Below are 24,594 nucleotides of genomic sequence, written 5' to 3'. Positions count from 1 at the left end.
CTCTCTATTCCCTTTACCTATCAAATCTGTACCTCCTTTACATTCTAGGGAATCTTTGGGTAGGATCCTCAGAGAGTTACAGCTATAATAGTTTTAGAAATTGCTTGTGTGTCTGGGATAACTTGACAGAACTGAAGACTAAAGTATGACTACATTTCACAGATGTGCTCGCTCCATGTGTATATACTTCTTAACAAAGGTAGAGAACAGGCTAAAATGTATTTTTTTTTTTTTTTCTGAAGAAACACTCTGATCGAAGTGTCAGTGTTTTACAATTTCTTTGTCTACACCTTCCTACCTTCAATCTGGGATGTGTGCCTTTTCTAACTCACTTTTTTTCCAACTTTCAATCTTGGTTTTCTCAAACGACTGTGGCCAATATATGCACTTGGGGATTGATTGATTCATTCATTCACTCTAAAGAATAAATACAATTTCTCAATTTCTGTCTAGTGGGCTGGCTTGTTTGTGAACACTTGGATTTCAAGAGTAATCAGACTTTATTGAAAGGAATGAGTGAGACCATGGAGGCCTTTGCTCTGTCTAAGGCATGGATCATCAAGTGCAGAAGGGCAAAGTAGAGAGATACATAGGACACATAGAAGGTGCATGCATGTAGAAGGTCTCTACAAAAATGCCTATGTAAAGAAAAATGTCTCTTAATAACTGCATGTTCTTTTTCATGTTATCCTCTTTTCTAACAGTAGTGTCCTACAGACATTCAACAGAGTCTCAAGTGTTACCATCCACTTGTTTCAGGGTGGTAGGGAAGCTGTGTGCTCATTAGCTTTCAATCATTCTAACAAAATGCACAAGAGAGTAAAGTTATGAGCAGGGAAGGTTTATCTTGAGCCAGTTTTGCAGGTTTCAGCTCATGTTCAAATGGTCTATTGCAGTGGTTCTCAACCTATGGGTTGAGACCCCCTTTGGTGGTCAAATGACCCTTTCACATGGGTCACCTAAGCCACCAGAAAATGCTGATATTTACATTACGATTTATACTTGTAGAAAAAAATTATAATTATGAAGTAGCAAGAAAAATAATTTTATGGCTGGGGGTCACTGTGACATGAGGAACTGTATTAAAAAGTCTAAGCATTAGGAAAGGTCGAGAACCACTGTTTTAGTGTGTTTTTCAGACCTCTGGGAAGGCACACCATCAGGGTAGAGTACGGGGCAGAGGACACCACCTACCTGATGAGAGCAGGGGAGTAAAAGATACAGGAAGAGGCTGAGGTTCCCAGATCAAGGACAAATGTTTCCTGACCTAACTTCCTTCCAGTAGCTATCACTTCCTGTTTTTTTCACTTCTCAGTTCTGTCATCTGCAAATGCTTTATATGCTGAGGACAAAGCCACTGGGAGGCAGTCAATATCCAAAGTAGCAGCTACCAAAGACATTCTATAAACAAATAAACAGCCTCTTTAGTTTTCTATCACATTTTATGCCTTGTATTCTTGCTGTAAATGCACATAGGTTTAAACACTCAAGTTATTTAAGTATAATGTTAATAAAATTAAATTTTGAATGTAGAGTAATTGCTAGATACTGGGCTAAATATATTATGATCACTATTTTATTTTATTCTCAGAAAAAAAAAGAAAGCAGTTCCATAGAGTTGAAAACACTGGTAGTTTTCCTAGTTTACTATCTTGGAAGAATTCCCAGGTCTCTGAAGACGAGTAGAGGCAAGACCCTTGTCAGGGTTAGTAGGTTGTCTGAACTGAGGAGAGGGACCTGAGAATCCAGGGAGCTTTTGCTAGACTGTGTAGGAGACAACACTAAGAGGAGCTATGTAGATAGAGAGCTTCTTAGGTTTGCAGAGAGCCAGTATGTCTATGTCAGGAAAATACTCAGGGCTCAGGAGAGGAGCACTCAACGGGATTCGATGTGGCAGTACACAGGGATGGAAATATACTGCCAGTTCTCACAGTTCTGTCACTCAGAATCAGGTCACATTCAATCTCTTCTATAACTCTTTTAGCTCTACCGGTTTCAGAAAATATCACCTAAAGTTCCCCAGAAAGCAAAAATGAAGATGTAAGTTGTGGTAGGTAAAAGCAATGGAGGAACAAAGCAAGGAAGGAGCATATATAAGTGTTCTTTGAAGCTGGCCTTTGCTAAAGGTTGCTAATTAACTCAACCCCACAACATTGTCCCATATCTAAAGGCTGTTATTTAAGTAGAAAGATAAATGGTTGGGGTAAAAGGGGGATCCAGTCTCACTGGTCATGACTTGCTGAGAATTGGACAAAAGACCTAGAGTGATCCTTTCTTAGTCATGGAGAATAATTAGTTCTAGAATGAACCTGTTTTGGTATATCTAAATAGTTAAAAAGAAAGTTCTAATAAAGGTTGAAACTGTTTCCAAAAATCTCAACTCTGTCCTGGGACAAAGTTGAAGAATATTTACAAGAGTACTGTGATGTCTAGTACCCCATAAAGTAAAATTCACAATGTCTGACATGTCAAGATTCTGAATCCTCAGAAAAAGCAACCTGTAAATGTTGCTTTTATCTCCTCAGCTGAAGGGATGAGATGAGAGCCACGCTCAAGCTGAGAAATACACTGCTTGGTCTGAGTCCAGAGTGTCTCCTTCTCTATTTTAACTATCCCTAGGTATAAGATGGATTAGCCGCTGTACAATCTAATCTTCCAAGCTGACTGATTCAATCCTGCTTCTTGTGGCTTCTGACTGAATTACTCTTCTTGGCCTCATACTGACTTTGGCAATATGTTCCAGTTTTCTGGCTCCTTCTCATTCTTTGGCTTATCTGTCTTCATCTGTGTCTAGCTTGGTCTTGTTGTAACCTGTCTCTGTAAAATTATCTCTGAAAAACTTCCACACACACATACATCACACATCATGCCCCCATCTCTCTGCTCTTAAGTAATCTTTCTTTCCTATGCTGTTCTCATGTAAGTTGGGCATATCCTATTTTTGACTCATTCTGTCAAATCTTTCTCTGATTCATCACTTTGTCTGTCCTTCAATTAGATGCCATTTTCAAACATGGCTGCTTCCTTTTACATTATTTGCTTACATTTATTGTTAGGGATTAAAGGTATATATTAAGGGTATGTCTGTTTTCCAGCCAGATCAAACTGCAATCTAGGGTATGTCTGCATTCTGGCCAGATCATATAGCTCTAGAAGGTCTTTGGATGTGATCCCTTGCTGGTGCAGCATGTTGCTAGATCAAAATTCCTCTACAGCAATCCATGTACTGAGACAGATTACCAAGCGATCACCAACTACTGTACCTGAATGTAGTGTGGTTATAGATTCAAAGTGAGAATCAAAGTTTTTAAAAGGATTCAAATTGCACTCCTGGAGACGAATGGAAATTGTAACATTCATGATGAAATTATATGAGAGGAACCACTGGTGTATTAGACAGTAAGGAATAGACTAAGAGAACATAAAGACATAGTATAGAAACTATTAAAATGAAACTAGGGAAGAAAGGGAACAATTAAGGAAAATGAACAAAATTTTAATGAGCAATGAAACAGCTTCAAGTGTCTCCTGCACACAAAGTTTTTTGAAAATGAATGTTGTATCATAATTTTAAAGATATGTTTATCAATCAAGAGGACATAATACTCTCTGCACTTAGTTACAAACGTTCAAAAGGCACAAAGCAAAACCTCACAGAACTTCAAGAAGATTGACAGATCCACAGAGTCCTATATTTCAATACGATTCTCAATAACTGATCACAAGTGGGCAGGAATCAGTAATGATATAGGAAATTTAACTTAATTAAGATTTAATTTTAATTTAAGACTTGTTTAACACAATTAAACAAATCTGTTTCACATTTGTTGAATAGTCAATTTACACAACACCACCCCTTTTCCTCCAAATGCATCTGGAACACTTATAGATCATTTAATTCTGATTAGGTAACTGCCATGTTTCCTATTACAAGTAAATAAATTAAAAAAAAAGGCAAGAAGAAGGTAGGTAGCTTGCTGAAGGTCAAAGCTATTAAGCCCCATGCAGGACTTAGCACCTGGTTGTCTACACCCGGTGTAGAATGCAGAACTCCCCCACCTCTCTGAGCACCTGGAATAACTCAGGTCTCTATGACCTAGAATGAAATCCTTTTTAAATAAACAAAGGAATGGACTACTCAAATAGCATTCAACATTCTCTAAATACTACTTGGAAAGGAAACACGTTCCTTCCCTCTCCTCTCATGTTCCCACCCCAGCCCAAATGGCCCGTGTGCTTCCTTTAAGTGACATGACATATAGGTATCATAAAATCAAGTTCCACAGCTGGTGGGTCTGAAAGGGAAGACAGTTGGAGATTATAAAAGGCTGGTGGGAGCTGGCCCTTTCTCAGACTGCCCCAATGCTAGAGGGTGGTCTCACACACACTCAAACCCAGTTTAAAGCTGCCCAAGTGCTGCACTTCGAATGCTTGCATCCAGACAATAACCCCTTTCTCAGGGGAGGGGGGTGGGATAAAGTATTTATTAAAGGGGAACAAAGAATCGTTAGCCCATGACTGATTTTCTTCACTTACCTTCTGAAATCTGTTAATCCGGCTATAATGTATATAATGATTACGACTTGGAAGAACATTGTAATGTTTTCCACCATAAAGTTTCCTTAAGTTTTGGCAGGAAAATGTCATTGAGAGGAACAACATTTCAGTGGATCTTTGCCTGAGACGTGACACATAGTTGTACCGGAGGGTATGTGAAATGGGAATACTATCGCATCACCATGCTTCGCAGAGGATTTAGGCTGATCAGCAAAGTGAAGCTTGATAACGAAATTACAACTCCCCCAGGTTTCTAATATGAATTCAGTATGTCTCATTCTTTTTTCCCTCCTCTCCTCTCCTCTCCTCTCCTCTCCTCTCCTCTCCTCTCCTCTCCTCTCCTCTCCTCTCCTCTCCTCTCCTCTCCTCTCCTCTCCTCTCCTCTCCTCTCCTCTCCTCTCCTCTCCTCTCCTCTCCTCTCCTCTCCTCTCCTCTCCTCTCCTCTCCTCTCCTCTCCTCTCCTCTCCTCTCCTCTCCTCTCCTCTCCTCTCCTCTCCTCTCCTCTCCTCTCCTCTCCTCTCCTCTCCTCTCCTCTCCTCTCCTTTTCTTTCAAAACAAACAAACAAACAAACAAACAAACAAACAAACAAACAAACAAACCCTGTTCTTTCTATTGGACATCAACGTTTTATTGATACCCAGTTTCCTTCTCCAGTTCCACAGCACAGTTAGGGACTTTGTGATGTCTCTTACTTTCCTCCTATCTTCTTCCATTCTCCTTTGCCTCTACAGCTCCCCCCGCCCCCGCCACTCCCCCCTCCGTGCCTTCCTCTCAGCTAAACACTCCCCAAGGAAGATCAAAGAACCATCCATCCTATAGCTGCAGCCCAGCGGAAAGAAAGCTCCAGCTCCCCCTTCTGGCGGGGCTGAATGTTGGGTTGAGGGACAGGAAGCTGGGCTGGGGCATCTTAGCTTCTGCACTTGGGGTGGGCTGGGGAATTAAGTGTTGTCTGAAGCAGCGTTGCACAGACTTTAGGGGAAAAAACGTGCACCAGTTCCCTTTGTGCTAGCTAATGTGATGCCCTTGAATTTGGGAGTGGGCCACACATTCCTGAAAGCCATTGTTTACCTTGGAGTTTTGGAGATTGGTTATAACTCTTAAGGGAACACCAGAGCTGACTTTGAGAGCGCTTCCCGGGTACTGGAGAGACTTGGAACTCACAGAGGGGAAAGTCGCCCTCCCGGGTGGGGGCTCCAGCAGAGGAGGGACGGCCGCTGGCCAATCAGAAGGAGAGGTCGCGCCGGGCTTTGCCTCCGAGGGGCTAGCTGTGGAAAGTTGGGAGGCTCAGTCGCTGGCCTGGAGCGTGGTGGCGGAGGCGGCACCGCAGGCTCGCAGCGTCCCCCAGGGCATGGACCCAGCGCTCTGCCGGCGCTCGGCTACTCTCAGCTCTCTGCACGCGGCCGCTTAGAGCCCAGGACCTACCCAGCCGGACAAAAGGCGCTGCATCCCTGCCCAGCCCAGCCCAGCTCCTGGAGGCAGCCGGGCTCCGGGTTGGTCTGCATCTCATTCTCCGCTCCAAACTTTTGAGTTAGTTCAGAGACTGCAAAAGCCTGATGAGGCACCAGAGAGGAAGCCAGTCCTCTGCCCGCTGTTGAGGAGTAAGCACAGTGGTTAGGAGCTCAGGGCAAAGAGAAAAGCAGCGAGCAAAACAAGAGAAGAAAAGAAAAAAAATGATTGCCCAGGAAGTGGTCCACACAGTATTCCTGGTGGCTCTTTTTCATTCTTCCCTAGCTGGAGATGGGACTCCGCAGTCTGAGAGCAGGGCTGAGGAGATTCCGGAGGGGGCGTCCACACTGGCCTTTGTGTTTGATGTGACTGGGTCCATGTATGATGATTTAGTTCAGGTTATTGAAGGGGCTTCCAAAATTTTGGAGACGTCTTTGAAAAGACCTAAGAGACCTCTTTACAACTTTGCTTTGGTGCCCTTCCATGATCCAGGTAAGGGGAATACTTACTCTCTGTATTTGTTGTGTTTGGTGATTCATAATTCCATTATTTCTTATGCTATGAATTTGTTATATTGTCAGAAAGTTTCAAAAGCATTAAAAAAATATGCAGCGGAATAGGTAGTAACAAAGAATTGCCTACTGGCATCTGGGGTTGCTCTCATGTCTCAGTTTAGCGAGGCTTAGCCATGGAGTGAGTAGTTGGCTTGTTTAGGGAGATTAAACAGTGGTGCCCTGACCTGGAAATGTAGTCCTCTGAAGATGAGAACCAGGACTTTGTAGCAGCAACAGCAGCAAGCTCAGAGTTAACCTGCTTGCATTTTCAAGCTAAAGACTTTCAATTGCTAAGGCAGCCACGGGACAGGAATGGGGTTTTCAGCAGCAGGGCACTGAGCGCAAGCAAGCAAGCACACACTCTCAAGATAACCTCACATGGGAGAGAATCAGACCTGCTGCAGGACACATGAGCAAGTCTGTAAATAGCAGCTAGGATTGGAACTGGAGGCATGAAAATGAAAGACAGAAGCCATTCATTCCATAACTGAATCTATTCACCGTGGCACCGGGTCATCATTAGTTAGATTCACAGATGTGTGTAAACAGTATGTTCATGTCTCAGGCGGTACAAATGCATGCAATTTGCTAGGTCTGTGCTCTTGAAAGGTAGTTGAAGAAAAATAGCTTTATGTTGTGCCCTGCAGCTGTGGCTTTCTGCTGCTGTACTGTAACATGATCCTATTTACTCTTTGCAGTTTCTTTTTCAAGTAGCACCTCTCTGCGGAGGCTCCTAGGAGCCCTCATTGTCATCATGGAGGGTAGCATTACAGGGGGAGCCCCGAGGCTTACTGTCTTGTGTCCACCTGAGTTTCATTAGGCAAGTAGCCGCTCAGTGGAAGAAATAAAACAGTGGTTTCTTAAGAGCCCTCCCCCACTGCTCTCCCACATTCCCCTTGCTTTTGAAATTCTCTCTTGGCATAACCTCTTTCACAATGAGAGCATGATGTTGAAGATCTCTGGTTTGTTGGGTTTTTTCCCCCTTCCTTGTGCATTTGCCAGGCATATTAAAATCCTAATTATTGCTGGCTATTAAATGTGGTGTATTTCAGCTATTTAAAAAGATGTCCTTGGGATATATTGAGAGGGAGCTAGAATTTTCTGGAATTTTAAAGTTCTTCAATGACAACAATAAGCAATCCTGGTCTTCTGCAGTATATGCATGCATTTCCACACTGATAGGACATGATATGCTTTTCCATTTGAATCAAGAGTTTGATGATCATTTGCCGTGTTTACTGTCTCATTAAGACACTTCAAATGTCATGATGTTTCAATTTATAAGATGTCACTTACGATGCAATCCAAGGCTTTTGTTATTTTGGAATAGGCTAAACATACTTCCTCAACAGGGATGAATCTGAAGTTGACTCAAATATAAAGTAAAAGTGGATTTTTGCTAATTTATAGCTCAATTTGCTTGCTTCAAAATTGATGAGATTATGTTACTGGAAAAATATAAAATATGTTTCATCTTATAAATGGATGCCGAATTACCATATTTTGGAATGATGTGGAAATATTTTATAACATTGTATAGTGTGTGTTGCCTCCCAACTGGTATCCAGTGAGAAAGTTTTTAACTCATTGTAGTTGATTTTACTGTAGTTTAGCAACCAGAATTCATAGTGGGGAAACTTGGAATGTTAATTGCCAGTGACTAATAAAGCTAGACCCCCTTTTTGAATTAAATTGGATGAGAAAATAATTAGTAGTTTAAACTTTAATAAAACTGTGTTTATAACTCAATGTACATACTGGTTCTATTTCCTTTATGATTAAAAATAGAGGATGAGAAACAGCTTATATTATCCAAGTATTTCAATTTAAACTATTTTTGCAGATAGGGAAATAGAGGTTAAAACATACAATTGACATTTAGGTTCAATTTCACTTTAATTGATTATTGCCATTGTGTGATTTTTTTCTGAGTTGCTCTTTGTGTGCGCCCATGTGCTCATTGAGCGGTTTTGTTTCCTTTCCAGCTGATGATCAGGATGTAATGGCAGGAAGGGCCTTGAATGGAGATTGATATCTTACTGACATTGGGGAAAAGTCAATTTCCCTTTTTGAAGCTCAGTTTCAAAATCAGAGCGAAGGAACTGGATTTGAGCAGGCCTACGGACATTTCTGATTGTGATATTTTGTGACTGTTCTACAAGTGGCTTTTTAAATAGTCTCTAATACACATTTATGGTTGAATAAATCAACTGATGTGGAAAGAAGTAACATCTAGCATTGAACTCAATTAATCATACTAATGACTTGAGGGCTTGCGCTGCTGGCACGTGTCCCTCCTGTGTCCCTAGATGGAATAATGAGTGACAGTCTCAGGCTTTTGCAGACCCACATTACAGTTCAGGGAAAGGTGTGTGGCTACAGGTGGTGGTTGTTTGAAAACATAGAGTCTAAGGAGGAAGAAGGTCGAATCCATGGGCAGTGTGGTGATAAAGCTCATCAGAAGATATTCAAGCAGGGAAAAGTGAGAAAGATCCAGCAGCACACAGGAAGGGGAAGCAGCTGCCCCGAGCCAGCCTCAATTATCCTAATGATAATTAACTAACTGTGTTGAAGAAGCCTTTGAACTCCCAAAGTCATGCTTCCTGTATTACTTTAAATTATTAATTTATTTTTGAGACATAGTCTTTTATGTAGCCCTGACTGGTCTGGAACTCATGATGTAGGCCAGGCTGGTCTTGAACTCATGGACTATCTTCCTGCTTCTGATTCTTGGTGCAGGGATTCCATGTATGCATCATGACATCTGGTTACTGCATTCATTTGTAATAGCTTTGTTGAGATATACTTCCTTCATCATACAGTGTACCGTTTTATCATGTATAATTATTATGCTTGTATATAGGTGACACCATCATCACAGTTGGTTTTAAAATAGTTTCCTGACCCCCAAAGAAGTTCTGTGCCATTTAGCTGTCAGTTTCCTATTCTTCTCCTAAGTACACCACTAGCCCATGTTTCTGCCTCTCTGAGATTTCCTGCTCTGGCTCATACACTGTAGAGATTATTTATAATTAGTCTTGTGTGACTGGATTCCTCAGGCCAACATAATTCTTTCAAGGTTCATTCATATTGAAGCATGTGCCAGTAATCAGTCATCATTTCTTTAATATGACCAAAGTATATTCTACCGCATACCACATTTCACTTATACACTAGTCTGTGATGGAGATCTAGATATTCCCTACCCTTTTACCAATGATTGTTCTGAATATCCACATACACATTTCTGTGTAGACATGTTTTCATTTCTTCTGCATGGATATTTAGAAGCGAAATCTCTGGGTCATGGTAACTATATATTTAATTGCTGAGGGTGGGCAAGCTACTGTTCAAAGCTGCTATAACACTTTATGTTCCCAATAGCATTATGTGTGAGATCCAGTTTCTCCATATCTTTATCTGCTGGTCATCAGTTATTAGACTATCTATATTATTTTTTCCTGTTTTTAATGCTACTCAAATCTCATTCCTGTCTTCCTCTGTACAACATGATGTACGGTTGTGTAGAGGTGAGCTGATGGTCTCTTTCGCCTGCACTCCCTTTATCACACAGCGTCTTATTCTCCCCTTTCTCTGGGAGAGAGGCAGTTTCCAGAGACAGAAGGAGTGAGAATGGATGCTGTGTTTTAATGAGTTGGACATCTTCTTCTCTGACAGTCACATTCCACTCTCTGCAACATATCATATTGGTCTGTGTTCCTTGCTCACCTGCTTACTGTGTTTCAGGCATTGCTTAATGCACTGAGGAGTCAAAAGAAAAGAAAACCCAAAGGAAGGCTCCTGCCATCATGGACCCTACATTCTCTGGAGGAAAGGGGAACACAGGCAATAAAGGGAATGGTCAAAACACACACACATACACACACGCACACGCGCGCACACACACAAGCATTTGATGCCTGTTATTGCTATGAAGGAAACAAAAGGCAGGAAAGGGGCCTGAGGATCTCAAGGTGGACTTGATGATTATTAGAGTTTTAAGAATGGTGGCTGGGGACTGTGCAGAAGAAGAGATTCTGTTTCAACAAAGGCTCAAAGGGGGGCGGGCAGTGAGCATATCTTCTATAGGTAGATAACAATTTAGCAAAGTGTCCTGGTGACAAGAGCATCTTGACACATTCAACAACAGTGAGACACCTGAGTGTCTGTGACATGGCAAGAGATAGAGGGGAATTGGCAAACATGGCCTGAAATACGATAAGATGTGTTCAGGAAAAGGGCTCATAGCTCCCTATGGCTGTGGTCCTCCTCCTCTTCCTCTTTCTCCTCCTCCTTTTCCTCCTCCTCTTTCTCCTCCTCCTTTTCTTCCTCCTCTTTCTCCTCCTCCTCCTCTTCCTCCTCCTCCTCTTCCTTCTCCTTCTCCTCCTCCCCTCCTCCTCATCCCCTCCTCCTTTTCCTCCTCCTCTCCTCCCCTCTTCCTCTTTCCTCTCCCTCTCCTTTTTCTTTTTAACTATGAATGACATGGAGAGCTACTTTGGAGTTTTAGTTATAATTTGTGTGTATGGGTGTTTTGTCTCCACGCATGTCTGTGTACCATGTGCATGCAGTACCTGCAGAGGGTAGAAGAGGGCATTGGATTCTCTGGAACTGGAGTTAGTGGTGATTATGAGCTGCCATGTGAGTGTTGGGTATCAAACCACGTCCTCTGGATGAGCAGCCACTGTTGATAACCACAGAGCCATCTTTCTACTCTCACCTATAGAGTTCTAAGTGGCTCAATGACACAATTTGACATATATGTCTGCTGGACCATACATCTGGTGATAGGTAGTGGGAAGCTGATAAAGGGTAGGGTGGGCCCACCAGAAGACTGTGAATTCCTCAGGTGGAGTTGATAGTTATGGATGTTGGTTCATATTTGGAGTTTGTGTATATTTTGAGTAGAAAACCAAGAAGACTTGATGGTGCACTGAATGTGAGGTACAAGGGGAAAAACAAGATAGCATGAGTCCTGAGACTTGACTTGAGGTAATAAGAGCATGGCAGGGTTATATGCTGAGGTGGAGAATGATGAAGGGAGATAGAAAGGGCGGGAGGATGAGGCGTCATATATAATAAACCTGAGACACCTTTCGATTGATAAGTGGAGATGGAGGAAGGCAGTCCTGTGTATGACCGAAGAGTTCACGGGAGGCAGAATGAGAGATGTTAATTTAAGATGCAAAGTGATACATGAAGATGCTGTTTCAGGCTGTCAGACTTGATAAAACTACTAAGGGACTGACTGTTCTTGGGGAAGAGAGAGGTCCTAGGACTCAGCCTGGAGATGGAGGGATGCTTACTTAGAGGGGTGATGTAATGAAGCATCGGAGAGAAACCGGAATCAAAGGGGCAGGAGAAGCTCTCTCTTAAGGAAGGAGGCTGGGCAGATGAATTGAAGAGCCTGGACAGAGAGAATATAAGAGGATGGAGAAGAGAGATGGAAAATCTTTGTAACTAGTTCTGTGTGCAGCTACCGGGGTCGTTGCCCTACTCCTGGGCTGAATTTGAATCTAGTTGATATACATTATTCAGTTGGTTTATTTTCAAAATGCAAATGTCATGCAGAAGAATGAGCATCCATTTTGGAATAGAAAACGTATGTGTTTTTTTCTTATTCTTGTCATGTAAGCAAATTGTTCGATGATCTTGACTGATCCCTGTTTTGCTATCTATGAAATTAATGTATTGTCATTATCAGACAATGGTATAGGCAAGGGACTTTAAAGAGATTGGAAAAAGAAAGGATCTGGTTTATAAGCAGAAATACCAGCACTGTATATCTCTTCTATTTAAGAGTTTATTATTTTATTTTAATAAAACCCAATAAACCCTCATTGACTTTGTACAGTTTGGTCAGACCTGTGTGGTGCTAAGAAAATACATCAAGGATTTTATAATATAAAGATTCTTAGAATTTTTTCTTACCCACAGCAGAATGACTTTAAGTCATAAGGAATAGGAAGATTCTTAGAAGGAAAAATAACATATATTCAGACTTTGAAAATGTAGCTGTTCTTATATGAGCTGAATCTCAAGTTGAATTATTTCCAGTTCGGTAAGTATAGGAAACAAGACGCTGCCAGCCCCCCTGTGTCCCAGTGCATTGTGCAGGAACGAGAATTTCCATGAAGGGCTGTGTGTGTGTGTGTGTGTGTGTGTGTGTGTGTCAAGTGAATGCTACTTCATAAGATACTTTTGAGGCTAAGTAGAAATGCTTTGCTATGCTTAATAAAAAGTCCCTGAAGATGACAGAAGAGACTGGGACTGGAGAGATGCCTCAGTGGTTAAGAGATCTTCCTGCTGTCACAGAGGGCCTGGGTTCAGTGTCCAGCAACCTTGTCAGGTAACTTACAACTGACCCTAATGCCAGCTCCAAGGAATCTGAAACTATCTCCAGGTCTCTCTGGGTATCAGCATTAATGGAGGCGAATGCTTATAGATGTAGTTAAAATTTAAAACAACATGGAGGATGTTAGAGACTGGATTTTGATAAATATAGTTTTTAAGATTTATTAAGAACGTTTGCTCAGGCTCTGTGGTAAAACTGTTTGTTTTTTGCTTAAACTGAGGAAAAAAATCTTTTACTTGGTTGCTAATAAGACGATTTGCTTCTATCAAGCATAATTTTGGGTCCTTCTTCCTTAAGCATTTCATTCATCTTCTAGCCCAGCTGTCTTCACCCTGGCATCATTATCACGGTTAAGTAAAGCAGATGTGTTAGAAGGACTGCAGAGGGCCGACAAGATGGCTCAGGAAGTGAAGGCACTTGCTGCTAAGCCAGACTTGCATTCGATCCCTAGGTCCTCCATGGTGGCAGGAGACAGGCAACTCCTGAGTTTTCCCTTGATCTCCACACATATTCCATGTCCCACCGCTAGGAAGTAAGTCAACAGATGTACTTTTAAAATACCCAATTTTAAGAATAAAATGTACTCTAGAATGGGTGGCTCAAAGTCACATGTGTCTGTAAAAAATTGAAGAAGAAAATGAAGGTACAGGGGAAGCTGTACAGTGTTTATATGAGAGGTGAGGACTTGCTTCTCTCAGAAGGGAGGTCTGCTTCATTACAAGTTAACACACAGGCAAAAGACAGTTCAAACCAGTTTAACATAGCTCTATTCTGATACAATGAACGTTCAAGGCACATGAGTTCTTTGTTATGTCATTTCTCTGTCTCCACACATCTGCAACAAGGGAATATAGATGCGCCATTAGAAGCTTTTATATTTATTCACTTAACAAATATGTCTGTTACTGTTTATTAGTATCAAGGATCGTGCCAGGTGTGTGATTCAAAGACAGTGAGACAAACTTCAGAAGAGGCCAACGGTCTATGAGGAGGGGTACAGGTTTACCCAGGTATATGCTGTATATTCTGTAGTGGAAAAAAACTCACAAAGTTCTCCACTCTCATGAATTCAAGCAGGGTTGGCTAGCAAAGATTTTCTGGGAGAAGTGTCATCTGGGCTGAAATCTGAGGAAAGTTCATGAATAAAAGCTGCTTAATCAAAATGTATTAGAGGTTTTGCATTTCCCGATGAAAGCCCTTGGGAGCTGGAAGGGTTGCAAGGATTATCGTGGCACCTCTGCGGTTTTCAATTTAGAACTTTATCTCTTGGCACTGTGGAGTAAGGGAGTCATCAGAGCTGGGGGATGAGAGATGAGGCCATCTCTGCAACTCAGGGGAGGAAATCCTGGGGGCACTGGGAGGAGACCTGGGCACTGGAGAAAGGACACATGCATATGTTAAGGAAGGCCAATTGACTTGACTTTGTCTTACCAATACAGGGAAAATAAATATAACAACCTACTGAAATTAGCATGCAGTATGAGAGAAGAGATATGATGCAATGCTTTCTCTAAGAGACAGTGTCATTCCCAGGGTAGTAAGTCTTGATAGCAAGCTATGCAGAGATTAACTTGTCTGAAACGAACAACAACCAGAAGTTCATGGGCCAGCAGTGAAAAATAATCACAGAAACATATTTGAGCAGTGTCCAACCAAGTTCTAACTAGGACTCAATGTGTTAAATTTATTTTGCATTTGAACAACCAGGATTCCACTGTGGTGATGGACTATTTCTTCTTATAAATATGAAATGATGTCATTACACATTAGCACTATACAATTAACTGTCCTCGTTCTGGATGCACCCACTCCAAACAGCTTTCTGATAGTGTAACCCCATGTCATTCTTTATAGGGAGAGAAAGCTGAGGTCAGATGGACACATATATCAAGTTCATTAGACAGTCATATTCCCCATCAGTAACTCATATTTTGGCATTCCAGTTGTATACATCAGCCTCCCTTGTTTAAAATACTGTGACAGTGTCATGCTCAAGTTTCTGAGTTTTTAAGTCTGAGAGCCAGATACTCGTCAGTGATGGCGAATTTATCACAGTCCATGTTTCCCTTGTGGGTCTGTTTGGGTGGCCTGTCTGTCTTCAGGTATCACTCCCAGCATTTCTAGCTGTCAGTGTTAGCTGAAACGTGCCAAGTAGCTGTTCTATCCACTTGAAACTTACACGGATGACAGTTGAAACCATCGGAACAAGTGAGATCATCCAAGGCGAGTGTAGACTCAGAAGAGAAACCGGATAGAACTGTGGAGTATGCAGACATTCAGGGGATGGAAGAAGCGAATAGAGGACTCTGAGGACTCTGAAAGGAGAGTCCATGGGAAACAGCAAGAACAAAGGGTATAGGTTTTAAGCAGGCTGTCAGCTCTATCATTTATAAGATTAATGAAGGCCAAGGTCAAATAGTAGTAAGAAAAGTCTCATTGGACTTGTGGAGCCATAAGCCTGAGTGGTAACTAAGAGAATGAATCTAGTGAATCCAAGGTGCTCCCTTTATGAGACATGAGACAGTTGGTAGAGGAGGCTTTGGATTTTGATCCCTATCTTGGAAGCCCAGCTCGTCCAATGGCTTGCTCCATTACCATCTTTGTGTTTAATATGATGTAACTTACAAGATTTATGTGTGGGCCAATTATAATGGCTGTCCAAAGTTTCTTGCACAGAGTAAATTCTCAACAGACACTAGGTGTTGGGTCTTAGGGTTGTGTAAGGACGCTCTAATTTCAGAAGGTAAGAAGGAAAGAACATCTAAGTCCTGTTTGAAAGTAATCCACCCAGTTGAAGAATATTGCAAGTGACACCAGAGAGACTAGATAGCCTAGGGAAGGGGGACTTAGAGAAAGTGAGAAGAGTTAGGTCGAAAAGAGGAATTGGCTCTTGGCAGGTAAAGACCTTTGGCTCCGTACAAAAAGAGAGCAGCGGGGCAAGGACGGGCAGAGTTACAGACAAGCAGTACCCAAGGGTCCAGGATGTGGCAGCCTGTCATGGAATCCTTCCTGTACACGCGTGTGTAAAATGGCAGCTCTTTATTTCTTATAAATAAGCACATAGATAGCTAAGGCTTATATGATCTCACACAATATGCCAGCTTTTTTTTTTTTTTTTGAAAAGAAGTAGATTTTCATAAGTTCCTGGTTTATTTGTTTTCATCTTGTTTAGAGAAATGTGTGGAAATCGAGATGTGCCCTGGAAGGCAGAGCAAAATATTTTCTAGAGAGATTGTAGCAAAATATCACTTGAATGGATGACTTGAAAAACTGTAAATTTACTATCATGAGTCTGGAGGCTGGAAGTCCAAAATTCCAAATCTAAGGTGTTAGTGGAGTTGTTTTCCTCTGAAGGCTGTGGGGGAGAATCTGTGCCATGTTTTCTTCCTAACTTGCTGTGGCATCTGGCAATCTTGGAGTCCTTGGCTTGTCATTGCATTAGCCAGACCTCTGCCTTCATGTATGTTCTATCTGTGTGCTGTGTTAAAACGCACACCTCCCAATTCCTGCTTTTGTTTTTTCTTTTCATTTTTTGGAGAGAGGACATTAATCATACTGGATTAGTGGCCCACCATATTCATGTTTGAACTCATTTTAACCATTTATATCTGCAATGATCCTATTTCCAAATATGGTCAAATTCTGAAGTGCCAAGGGGTAGAATTTCAACATATGCGTTTTTGGAGGACACTTCTACCTATAGCAGATTATCTGTCTCTTAACTTTAAAACTCTAAAACTCTTGAGTGCTTTTTCTATGGACACTTGGTTTGTTCTTTAAATTTCTTAAACAAATGTTTGTGTCACAAGTTACTTGGACTCTAGTCTGGGATCCCTTTTTGGATTTGAGCAGAGTCCTGACTGGTAGCTGTGGAAAGAAACAGTAGTCACAAGCTTGAAATGTCTTTCATTAAGAAACCTGTGATTCCAGGGCCCCTAATGAAGGAGCTAGAGAAAATACCCAAGGAGCTAAAGGGGTCTGCAACCGTATAGGAGGAACAACAATATGACCTAACCAGTAACCCCCAGAACTGTGCTTCTAGTTGCATATGTAGCAGAGGATGGCCTAGTCGGCCATCAGTGGGAGGAGAGGCCCTTGGTCTTGTGAAGATCATATGCCCCAGTACAGGGGAATGCCAGAGCCAGGAAGTGGGAGTGGGTGGGTTGGGGAGCAGGGCGGGGGCGGGGGGAGGGTATAGGGAACTTTGGGGATAGCATTTGAAATGTAAATGAAGAAAATATCTAATAAAAATATGAAAAAAAAGAAACCTGTGATTTTTTTTTTTTTTTACTTGTAAAGCATGGCTTTTAATAAACAGTCTTCTTTTAAAAATGATTTTGAGCTATTCACCTTAACTTCAAAATGGTGAAAGTTGTATAGGGGCTAGGCATTCTGGGTGTGTAGGCCCCAGAATATTTTGAGTTTGTGTAAGCCCTGCTCCCTTTCTTGGGAACTTCAAACAGACTAATTAGGACTCCCCCCCCCCCATTAGTACCACATTGCCCAGAGAACTTTCTTTTAACACTGTTTTACAACAGGAGGGAGGATTCCTTGATGTTTCAAGGCCACTGAAAATGCTTCAGGGAGGCCCACAGCTGCTCATGCCATCCTCTGCATGGAGAGGCTGGGTAGGTGAGCCTTTATGTGATCGGGTAGTCACAGATACGGAGCTGCTGCTTACTCATCACTTCCGTTATCAAGTGGATGGTCAACAAGACATACATCACTAAGCATGAGGAGCAAGCAACATTGTAAGTGAAAAGGTCTTCTGTGTGGGGAAGAACCCTTGAGATTCAAAGTAGGATCTGCTTTGCCTTTTGTTTCGTTGGTTATTTCTGGTTCAAAGCCTTTGCTGGAGCACACAGGAAACTTTGCTTCCATTGTTCTCTGGTCCCGAGAGGCTCCCTCCTGCTCCTCTCAGATGAGGATCCTCCTTGCTGCCTTGATCAGGTCTCTACTTTTTCTCCCTGAAGTTTTCTTCCTAGCCACACCCAAAAGGAATGTCTCACAGTCTCCTCTTCTTAAAGAATTCCTGCAATTTTATGTCTCCTAAGGACTCATCCTGGAATATTAGAAAAGTATATCTCTGTTTTCAATGTATTTATTTTTTATTTCCTGGGCATTGATGTTTTGTGTGCATGTATATCTGCATGTGGGTGTCAGGTCTGGAGTTACAGATAGCTGTGAGCTGCCATGTGGGTGCTGGGAATTGAACCTGGGTCCTCTGAAAGAGCAGTCAGTGCTTGTAATCTCTGAGCCACTTCTCCAGCACTGAAAAGTATATTTCTTAATGTTGAGATACCTCTTTGTATTTATTATGTCTGCTATGACCTTGCTAACTTTACTTCGCTTCATATCTTACATGATATAAGAGAAATTAAGAGTGGATCTGCTTATCTTGATAAATAGGTTTAGTAAGTTAGAATAACCTAAGTTTGGAGTGAATGGATCCTAATGTCAGGTAGGATAACATTGATCAGTCATTAATATAATCTTATGTGCATTATGAGTTAGTGATTCACTCATTTCTCAAAACCTTAGTCTGCTAACATGAAAAAGACAACAATTATATTTTCCTCATAGAATTATCTTAAGATTAGAAGAAATACATACAGAATTCTTCAGTGAAGAGTAAGGACCTAACAGTGTGCTCGCAAGGGAATGTTTGATAAGATGGAAGCCCCTGTGACCAGGCTTATTAACTAACTGCACAGTCATACGTCTCCTAGGGTCTCAGCTTCCTGTACAAAGCATGCATTCATCAGTGCTGTGGTGATGCAGTTGGGTCTGGGAGAACACACTCTCTATTTGTAGCATTTGCCAATTTCTATTGTTTTAGTAGTCCCGCATGGTCATTTCAGACCAGTTGGATGCCAATGGATGTGGAGTTGGGAATAGATATATCTAAGCATCTCGCACACACAACTTTTCAAATTCTTCCAGAAGTGAGGATGCATATCAGCCATGCCTATGGCCGTGAAATAATTTAGCGTCATAGACACCCTCCAAATGTTAGCCTGAATTTCCTTAGAAAGTGAATTCTGTGGGCAGAATTGGTGGAGAGTACAACTAGACCCATGATGGCGAAGGCACATGAATGTTTTCTTTTCCATGACAGTTTTGGGAAATCTGAACAGCAAACACCCAGAGAGGCTGGCCATCCCCCAAGACAGGACTAAAACAGAAATGAGAAAGGAGGAAGGTACTGGGTGCCTAAACCTGCATAGCACCCAGTAGGTAGCTCACAATTATCGATGCCTCCTTTCCATCCCAAATGCATTTATGTTTTGTCCAGTGTTCCCATCTCAGTACAGGCATCCGAGTTTTCTTAGTTATCTTGGGCAATGGCCTCGGAGTCACCTGAGACTTTTCTTTCTTCGCACCCCACATATAATCCCTCCACAGAATCTTTTGGCTTAACTCACAAGATAACTTGGCTACCATTCATGCCTTTTGATGTTCTGTAGCCTGAGACACTTTTACTAGTCTCCCTGGCATTCTCTCTGGAGCTGCCAGAAGAAGGCTTTAGAAACGAAGGGCAGATCTCCAGCTCCTCTTTCTGACGTCCTCTTCATTTCACCTCTAGCAGATTGCTTCATGATTGTTTCTGACTCGAGAGGGCCAGCTCCTCCTCCAGGGCTGCTTCTCTTGCTCTTCTCTTCCTCCACACATGCTCCTGTGACATCCATCCTTATTTCCTGTGGCTCATGCCTCAGAGACGCTTTCTCTGGCCACCTAGTCCAACAGTGTCCCCTGTCTTGTTAACCTGCTTGGCACTAGAGACTGAGTATATCCATTTATTTACATTCTACTCCTTCCACTACGTGGAGGCAAATATTAGTTTGTTATGACTTTATTTCCCAGGGCACTCAATAAAGATTTAATGAAAAATATTTTCTACATGTATTAGCTGCATTTTCCACTTCTTTGCTCAAATGACTGACAAAAAGCAGCATCAAGGAGGACAGACTTATTTTGGCTCATGGTTAGGGTTTGGGAACGCACATGGTGGGCTCATCGTGGCTGTAACAGCAGGTGTGGAAGGCTGCTTGCTCATATTGTGATGGACCAAGAAACAGAGATGCAACAGGAAGCAGGACCAAGCTATAACTCAAGACCTATCCCTCAGAGATTCAATTCCCCCAGTTTGGCTCCATCCCCGCAAGGTCCCACAACCTCCTAAAACAGTACAACCAGATCACGACCAAGGATTTACTCAAGTCTATGATTTCTAATCAAATCACAATGTTGTGATGTATCGGAAATGAGTGCTGTCAACTGAACTCCTGTCTTCTGCAAGAGCAGGAAGTGCTCTTGACGACTGAGCCATCTCTATTGTCTTTAGTAGATTTTTAAAATTAGGAGTAGCATATAAGTAGTGACACAGATGGCATCAGTGTCAACTTGACACACTTGGGAAGAGGGACCTCAACTGAGGGACTGCCTTCATTAGAATTGGACTGTGGGTATGTCTGGGGTGGGCATTTTCTTAATTGCTAATTGATAAAGGAAGTGCCAACCCACTGTGGGTAGTGCCATCCTTGATCAGGTGGTCTTAGATTGTATAAGAAAGGTAACTGAGCAAACCAGGGGGGCTGCATCAGTAGGCAGCCTTTCCTCATGGCCTCTGTGTCACTTTCTGCTCTAGGTTCCTGCCCACACTTCCCTCAGCGGTAGGCTGTGACCTGAGCAGATGAGCCAAATAAAGTTTCTTCATCCAACTGTTTTAGTGAAACAGAACTAAAACCTAGGGCAAGTAGGAAAGCATTTGGCCTATATTTGGTAATTTTTGAATAGTACTTTAATTCTTTTAAAAAAATCTTACAAATATTTCAATACTTTGCTGAATATGGAGTCATTGACCTTTTAAAAACAGCTTTTCTCCAGTAAATTACATACAACAAAAATAAAGTTTACGAATTTTAAGTGACTGCTTTGATGACTTTGACAAGTCTGCGGAACCATAAAGTAGACAACGTTTTTGTCAGGCCCAAAGCCTTCCAACAGCTTCTCACACAGTTAATCCTTCCTGTGAGGCCTCTGACTCCTTCCCCCAAGTTTCTTTTACTTGGGATGACGAGTTTTAGATTCAGATTCATTTTTTTTGCATGCATTAGTTGTTCCTTTTTATTTCTGAGTAGAATTCAATGGGCACATTTTCTTATTTACTGCTGTTAGTGGACATTGGATTATTTCCTATTGCAGTTGTGCTTGGAATTACCAGGAGCCATCACCGGTAAGCACTGCAAGGACTGTTCTTTACCCCTGAGCTGCATGGTAAAGAATGTTTCACTGTCTTAACAAGCCAGAGTACCATGTCCTAGAGTGGTTGTACCATTTAATATTCCCATCAATAGTTTTCTGGTATTTTAGTTGCTTTATATTTCACCAAGACTTGATATTTTTAGTCTTTTTATTTGTGACCAGTCTACAGGGTACTCATGTTGGTGACCAGTTTGCTGTAGAATTCTGCACTTCGCATATTCCTTATCTTTTAACATCTCTTGCTGTCTCCCCTCAGGCTATTATTAACGTCCCTTTAAAGATAAGCTGTATTTTTTTCGGTAGTTGTTTGTTTCTTTGTTCTCCTGTTTTTGTGGCTTCTTTGTGTGTAGACATGGACTTGTGTTTTGTTTCCTGCTCTGTCATCCTGAACTGAAGATTAAAATTCTTATTAAATTTTTGTATTATGTAAATTTTCAACAGACTTTACATCCGCACAATCAAATGCCTAACATGATGCTTTGTGAATTTCAAATATATTTGAGCCATGTATTTAGGTCATTTAGTTATTTTTTGTGATGACTTCAGAATAATTGGTTTGTGTGCATATTTATGTTTTTACTCTGTCTGGGAGTCAACAGGCAGTTCAGTGTTTTTATTTTTTTCCCTCATGATTTCTTGAACAAAAATTTCTTTTAGAGCATAATATTTGGAAATGTACTCATTATTTATCATGCTTAATTATGCAGGATAATCCACAATGAACTGTGGTTTTCAGCAGCTTGTCAGTGTCCTTGATGAACTGTTTGCCATTTCAAAGGCAGCAACTTCAGTAAGACATACATTTATTTGGTTTAGTTTCCAACCTGTTTAGAAAAGAAAACATTTTAAATGCTTGTTTCCTACTAATAAACATTTAATTTTGGGATATTTTTAATCCAGCTACACACTTTTGAATTTGTTAAAAACATTCTTGTCTAGTGTACACACACGTGTAAGAACCTGGGGTCTTACATGCAGGTACCTGCACTGGATCCCCACGGGCAGTTGTGAGCCTGGCAAGTTAGTTACTGGGAATGGAACCCAGGAACTCTGAAAGAGCAGCAAGTGCTCTTAACTGCCATCTCTTCAGCCTGATGAGTTTTCGGTTTCAATGACCATTGTTCTTTATTTTCAGGGTTCTTTCTCTTTCCAGAGCTTTCTGACTTGTTTTTTTATTACACGTTAGTCAATATTACAGTCTATTTCATATTGCTCTGCTGTTTTTGCTGATGGGTGCTGACTCTCCCAGCTGTTGGGTCTGCTAGCTGTCTCTCACTGTGAGCTGTTCCCTTGTCTAGTTGTTAAGCGTTGACTCTGAATGAAATCTTATCAAGGAGTTAGATGGCTCACGGGATCCTCATATCTGTAATATAGCTTACAGAGGGGATTGCGGCCCCTTTTGAAAGCATTTTAGGATTACTTTGTGGGCTAATTGTTTTGGATTGTGACTCATGTAACACACAAGACTGAAATTTTGCTTAGGAGATTTTGTTTTCCTTTAAAGCCTTGGGCAGATGCCAAGCTTTCTTGCCAATTTTCTGGGCTAGCAGGAGGAATTTCTGCTGAGCCTTGTTTTACTGATAAGGTTTAGTTTAAAAAGGATACTCTAGAGTATCTGACCCCACGAGGCTGTGACCATAAAAACTGTACCCATGTGGATGTTAAAAATCTTAGTAGCCAAGTCTTGTATCAGGTTTTTGTGCTGCCATGGTAACAACTGGTGTTTATTTCTGGCTTGAGTTCCCTTATTATTTCTGGCATCTGGGAGATTTCCCTTTATTCTTACCATCAAACTTGGCTATTGATTAAAAAGAAAAAATTTATATTTTGTCTAGTGTTTCTGTTTTGTGGAAGGAAGATCTTTCATGTCCTGTAGTCTGTCATAATACTAAAGGTCATGCCTTGGAGCTCTGCACACTTCCTTGCCTCTGTATTAGCTTCCTATGCCCCAATTTCTCCTATTAAAAGAAAGACCTTTGTTGTAAAATATCTTCCTGCAAAGAAATCCCCAGGCCCAGATGATGTCTCAGGAAAACACTATCAAGGAGAAATAGCCATGGTTTTACAGAGGTATTTCTTGGCAATGGAAAAAAAAGGGAATGGTTTTCATGATGCTAACATAGCTCTAGTGTCAGCTGTGTGATAAAGGAGACTATGGGAAAGAAAAAGCCCTTAATAAAGCTGCTTGAGAAAATCCTCAAGTGAATTATAACAGGCCAGTCCAATGGTATGCAAAATGGAGCTTATGCAATGTTTTAACTTAAGAACCAAAAGATCACTTAACACTGGAAAATAAATAATTATAACATTAGTGAATTATAGGAGAAAAATTACATCTATCTATCTATCTATCTATCTATCTATCTATCTATCTATCTATAGTATTTGGTGTAATTATACATGCTGATTGGCAAACAAAGCTCCAGCAAAATTAGGAATGCACAGAGCTGCTTTACCCTGAAAAGTACCTTCAAAAACTCAAGTTAATCACAATATTAATTTTTAATTATTTGCCAATTGCAGTGATGGTAAAAAGTGGTCTGAGCAGTATGTAAGTACATTTAAGTGATGTTTCAGTTTTCATCTCTAATATTATTTGTGCTTCTTTCTTCTCATGAACATCTTAGGTTGTTTTTTTTTTTTTTTAGTTTTAGAAAAACTTTATAAAGTTTCTTTAATCATCTGAATATCTAAATATATTTGCTTTCTATTCCAATTTTCCCCCTATATTTTATTATTTCTCAGCTTCTGCAATCCTTGTTTTTTTTTCTGTCATTTCTTTTTAATTTATAAAATTCAATACTCTTATTTCTCATGTATAATGCATATATTTAGAAGTTTTAGCTTGAACAGTTATTTTCATGAACCATTTTAGTTGTAAGTCAATGACTTTGAAATCCCTTATTTGTGTTATCATTTAATTTTAAATGGTTCATAGTTTATGTTGTACCTCTAATGAGATACTCTTTTTTAAATTTAAATTTATTTGTAATTCACTTTTTACAGTCCATATTCCATTCCCTGCCCCTCCCCACCCACCCTCCGACTACTCCACATTCCACAACTCCTCCCCACCCCACCTCATCTCCATGTGATGCCTCAACCCCCCATCTCACCTTAAGAACATATTTATTAACTATGAGGAGACCATGTTGCACTTTAGAAGAGCCATTGTCAAAATGGAGAATGATAACATGCCTTGGTTAAAATATGGAACAAAAGGAACTTTTGTACAGTTTGTGGGCAAAAATATAAGCATAGCTATTATGAAAACTATGTTCCTCAAAATACAAAACCAGAATTACCATGCGACCTAGCAATTTTCTAGGTTATTTGTCCTGAGGATTTGAAACCAGCACGTTCAAAAGACAGTTGCATTTCTATGATTTATTGCAGTGTTTCTAATAGTTTATTTACAA

The 24,594-nt window shown here is 41.0% G+C and overlaps 1 protein-coding gene across 2 annotated transcripts in view; it reads left to right on the top strand.

Annotated features, from left to right (window-relative positions):
• Positions 1-5,831: 5,831 nt before the first annotated feature.
• Hmcn1 (hemicentin 1) overlaps positions 5,832-24,594 on the top strand; it is a 435,732-nt gene continuing 416,969 nt past the window's right edge. For both annotated transcript variants that reach the window (XM_029475879.2, XM_021160385.3), the window contains exon 1: positions 5,832-6,496. In XM_029475879.2, the coding sequence (XP_029331739.1) occupies positions 6,229-6,496 (268 nt within the window). In that variant the 5' untranslated portion in view covers positions 5,832-6,228. The remainder of the gene's footprint in view (positions 6,497-24,594) is intronic.

Source organism: Mus caroli, unplaced genomic scaffold (genome assembly GCF_978045245.1).
Source record: "Mus caroli unplaced genomic scaffold, Mus_caroli_1 scaffold_1, whole genome shotgun sequence".
NCBI lineage: Eukaryota > Metazoa > Chordata > Mammalia > Rodentia > Muridae > Mus > Mus caroli.
Note: the sequence above shows the minus strand (reverse complement) of the source record. Positions and strands in the feature narration are given on the sequence as shown.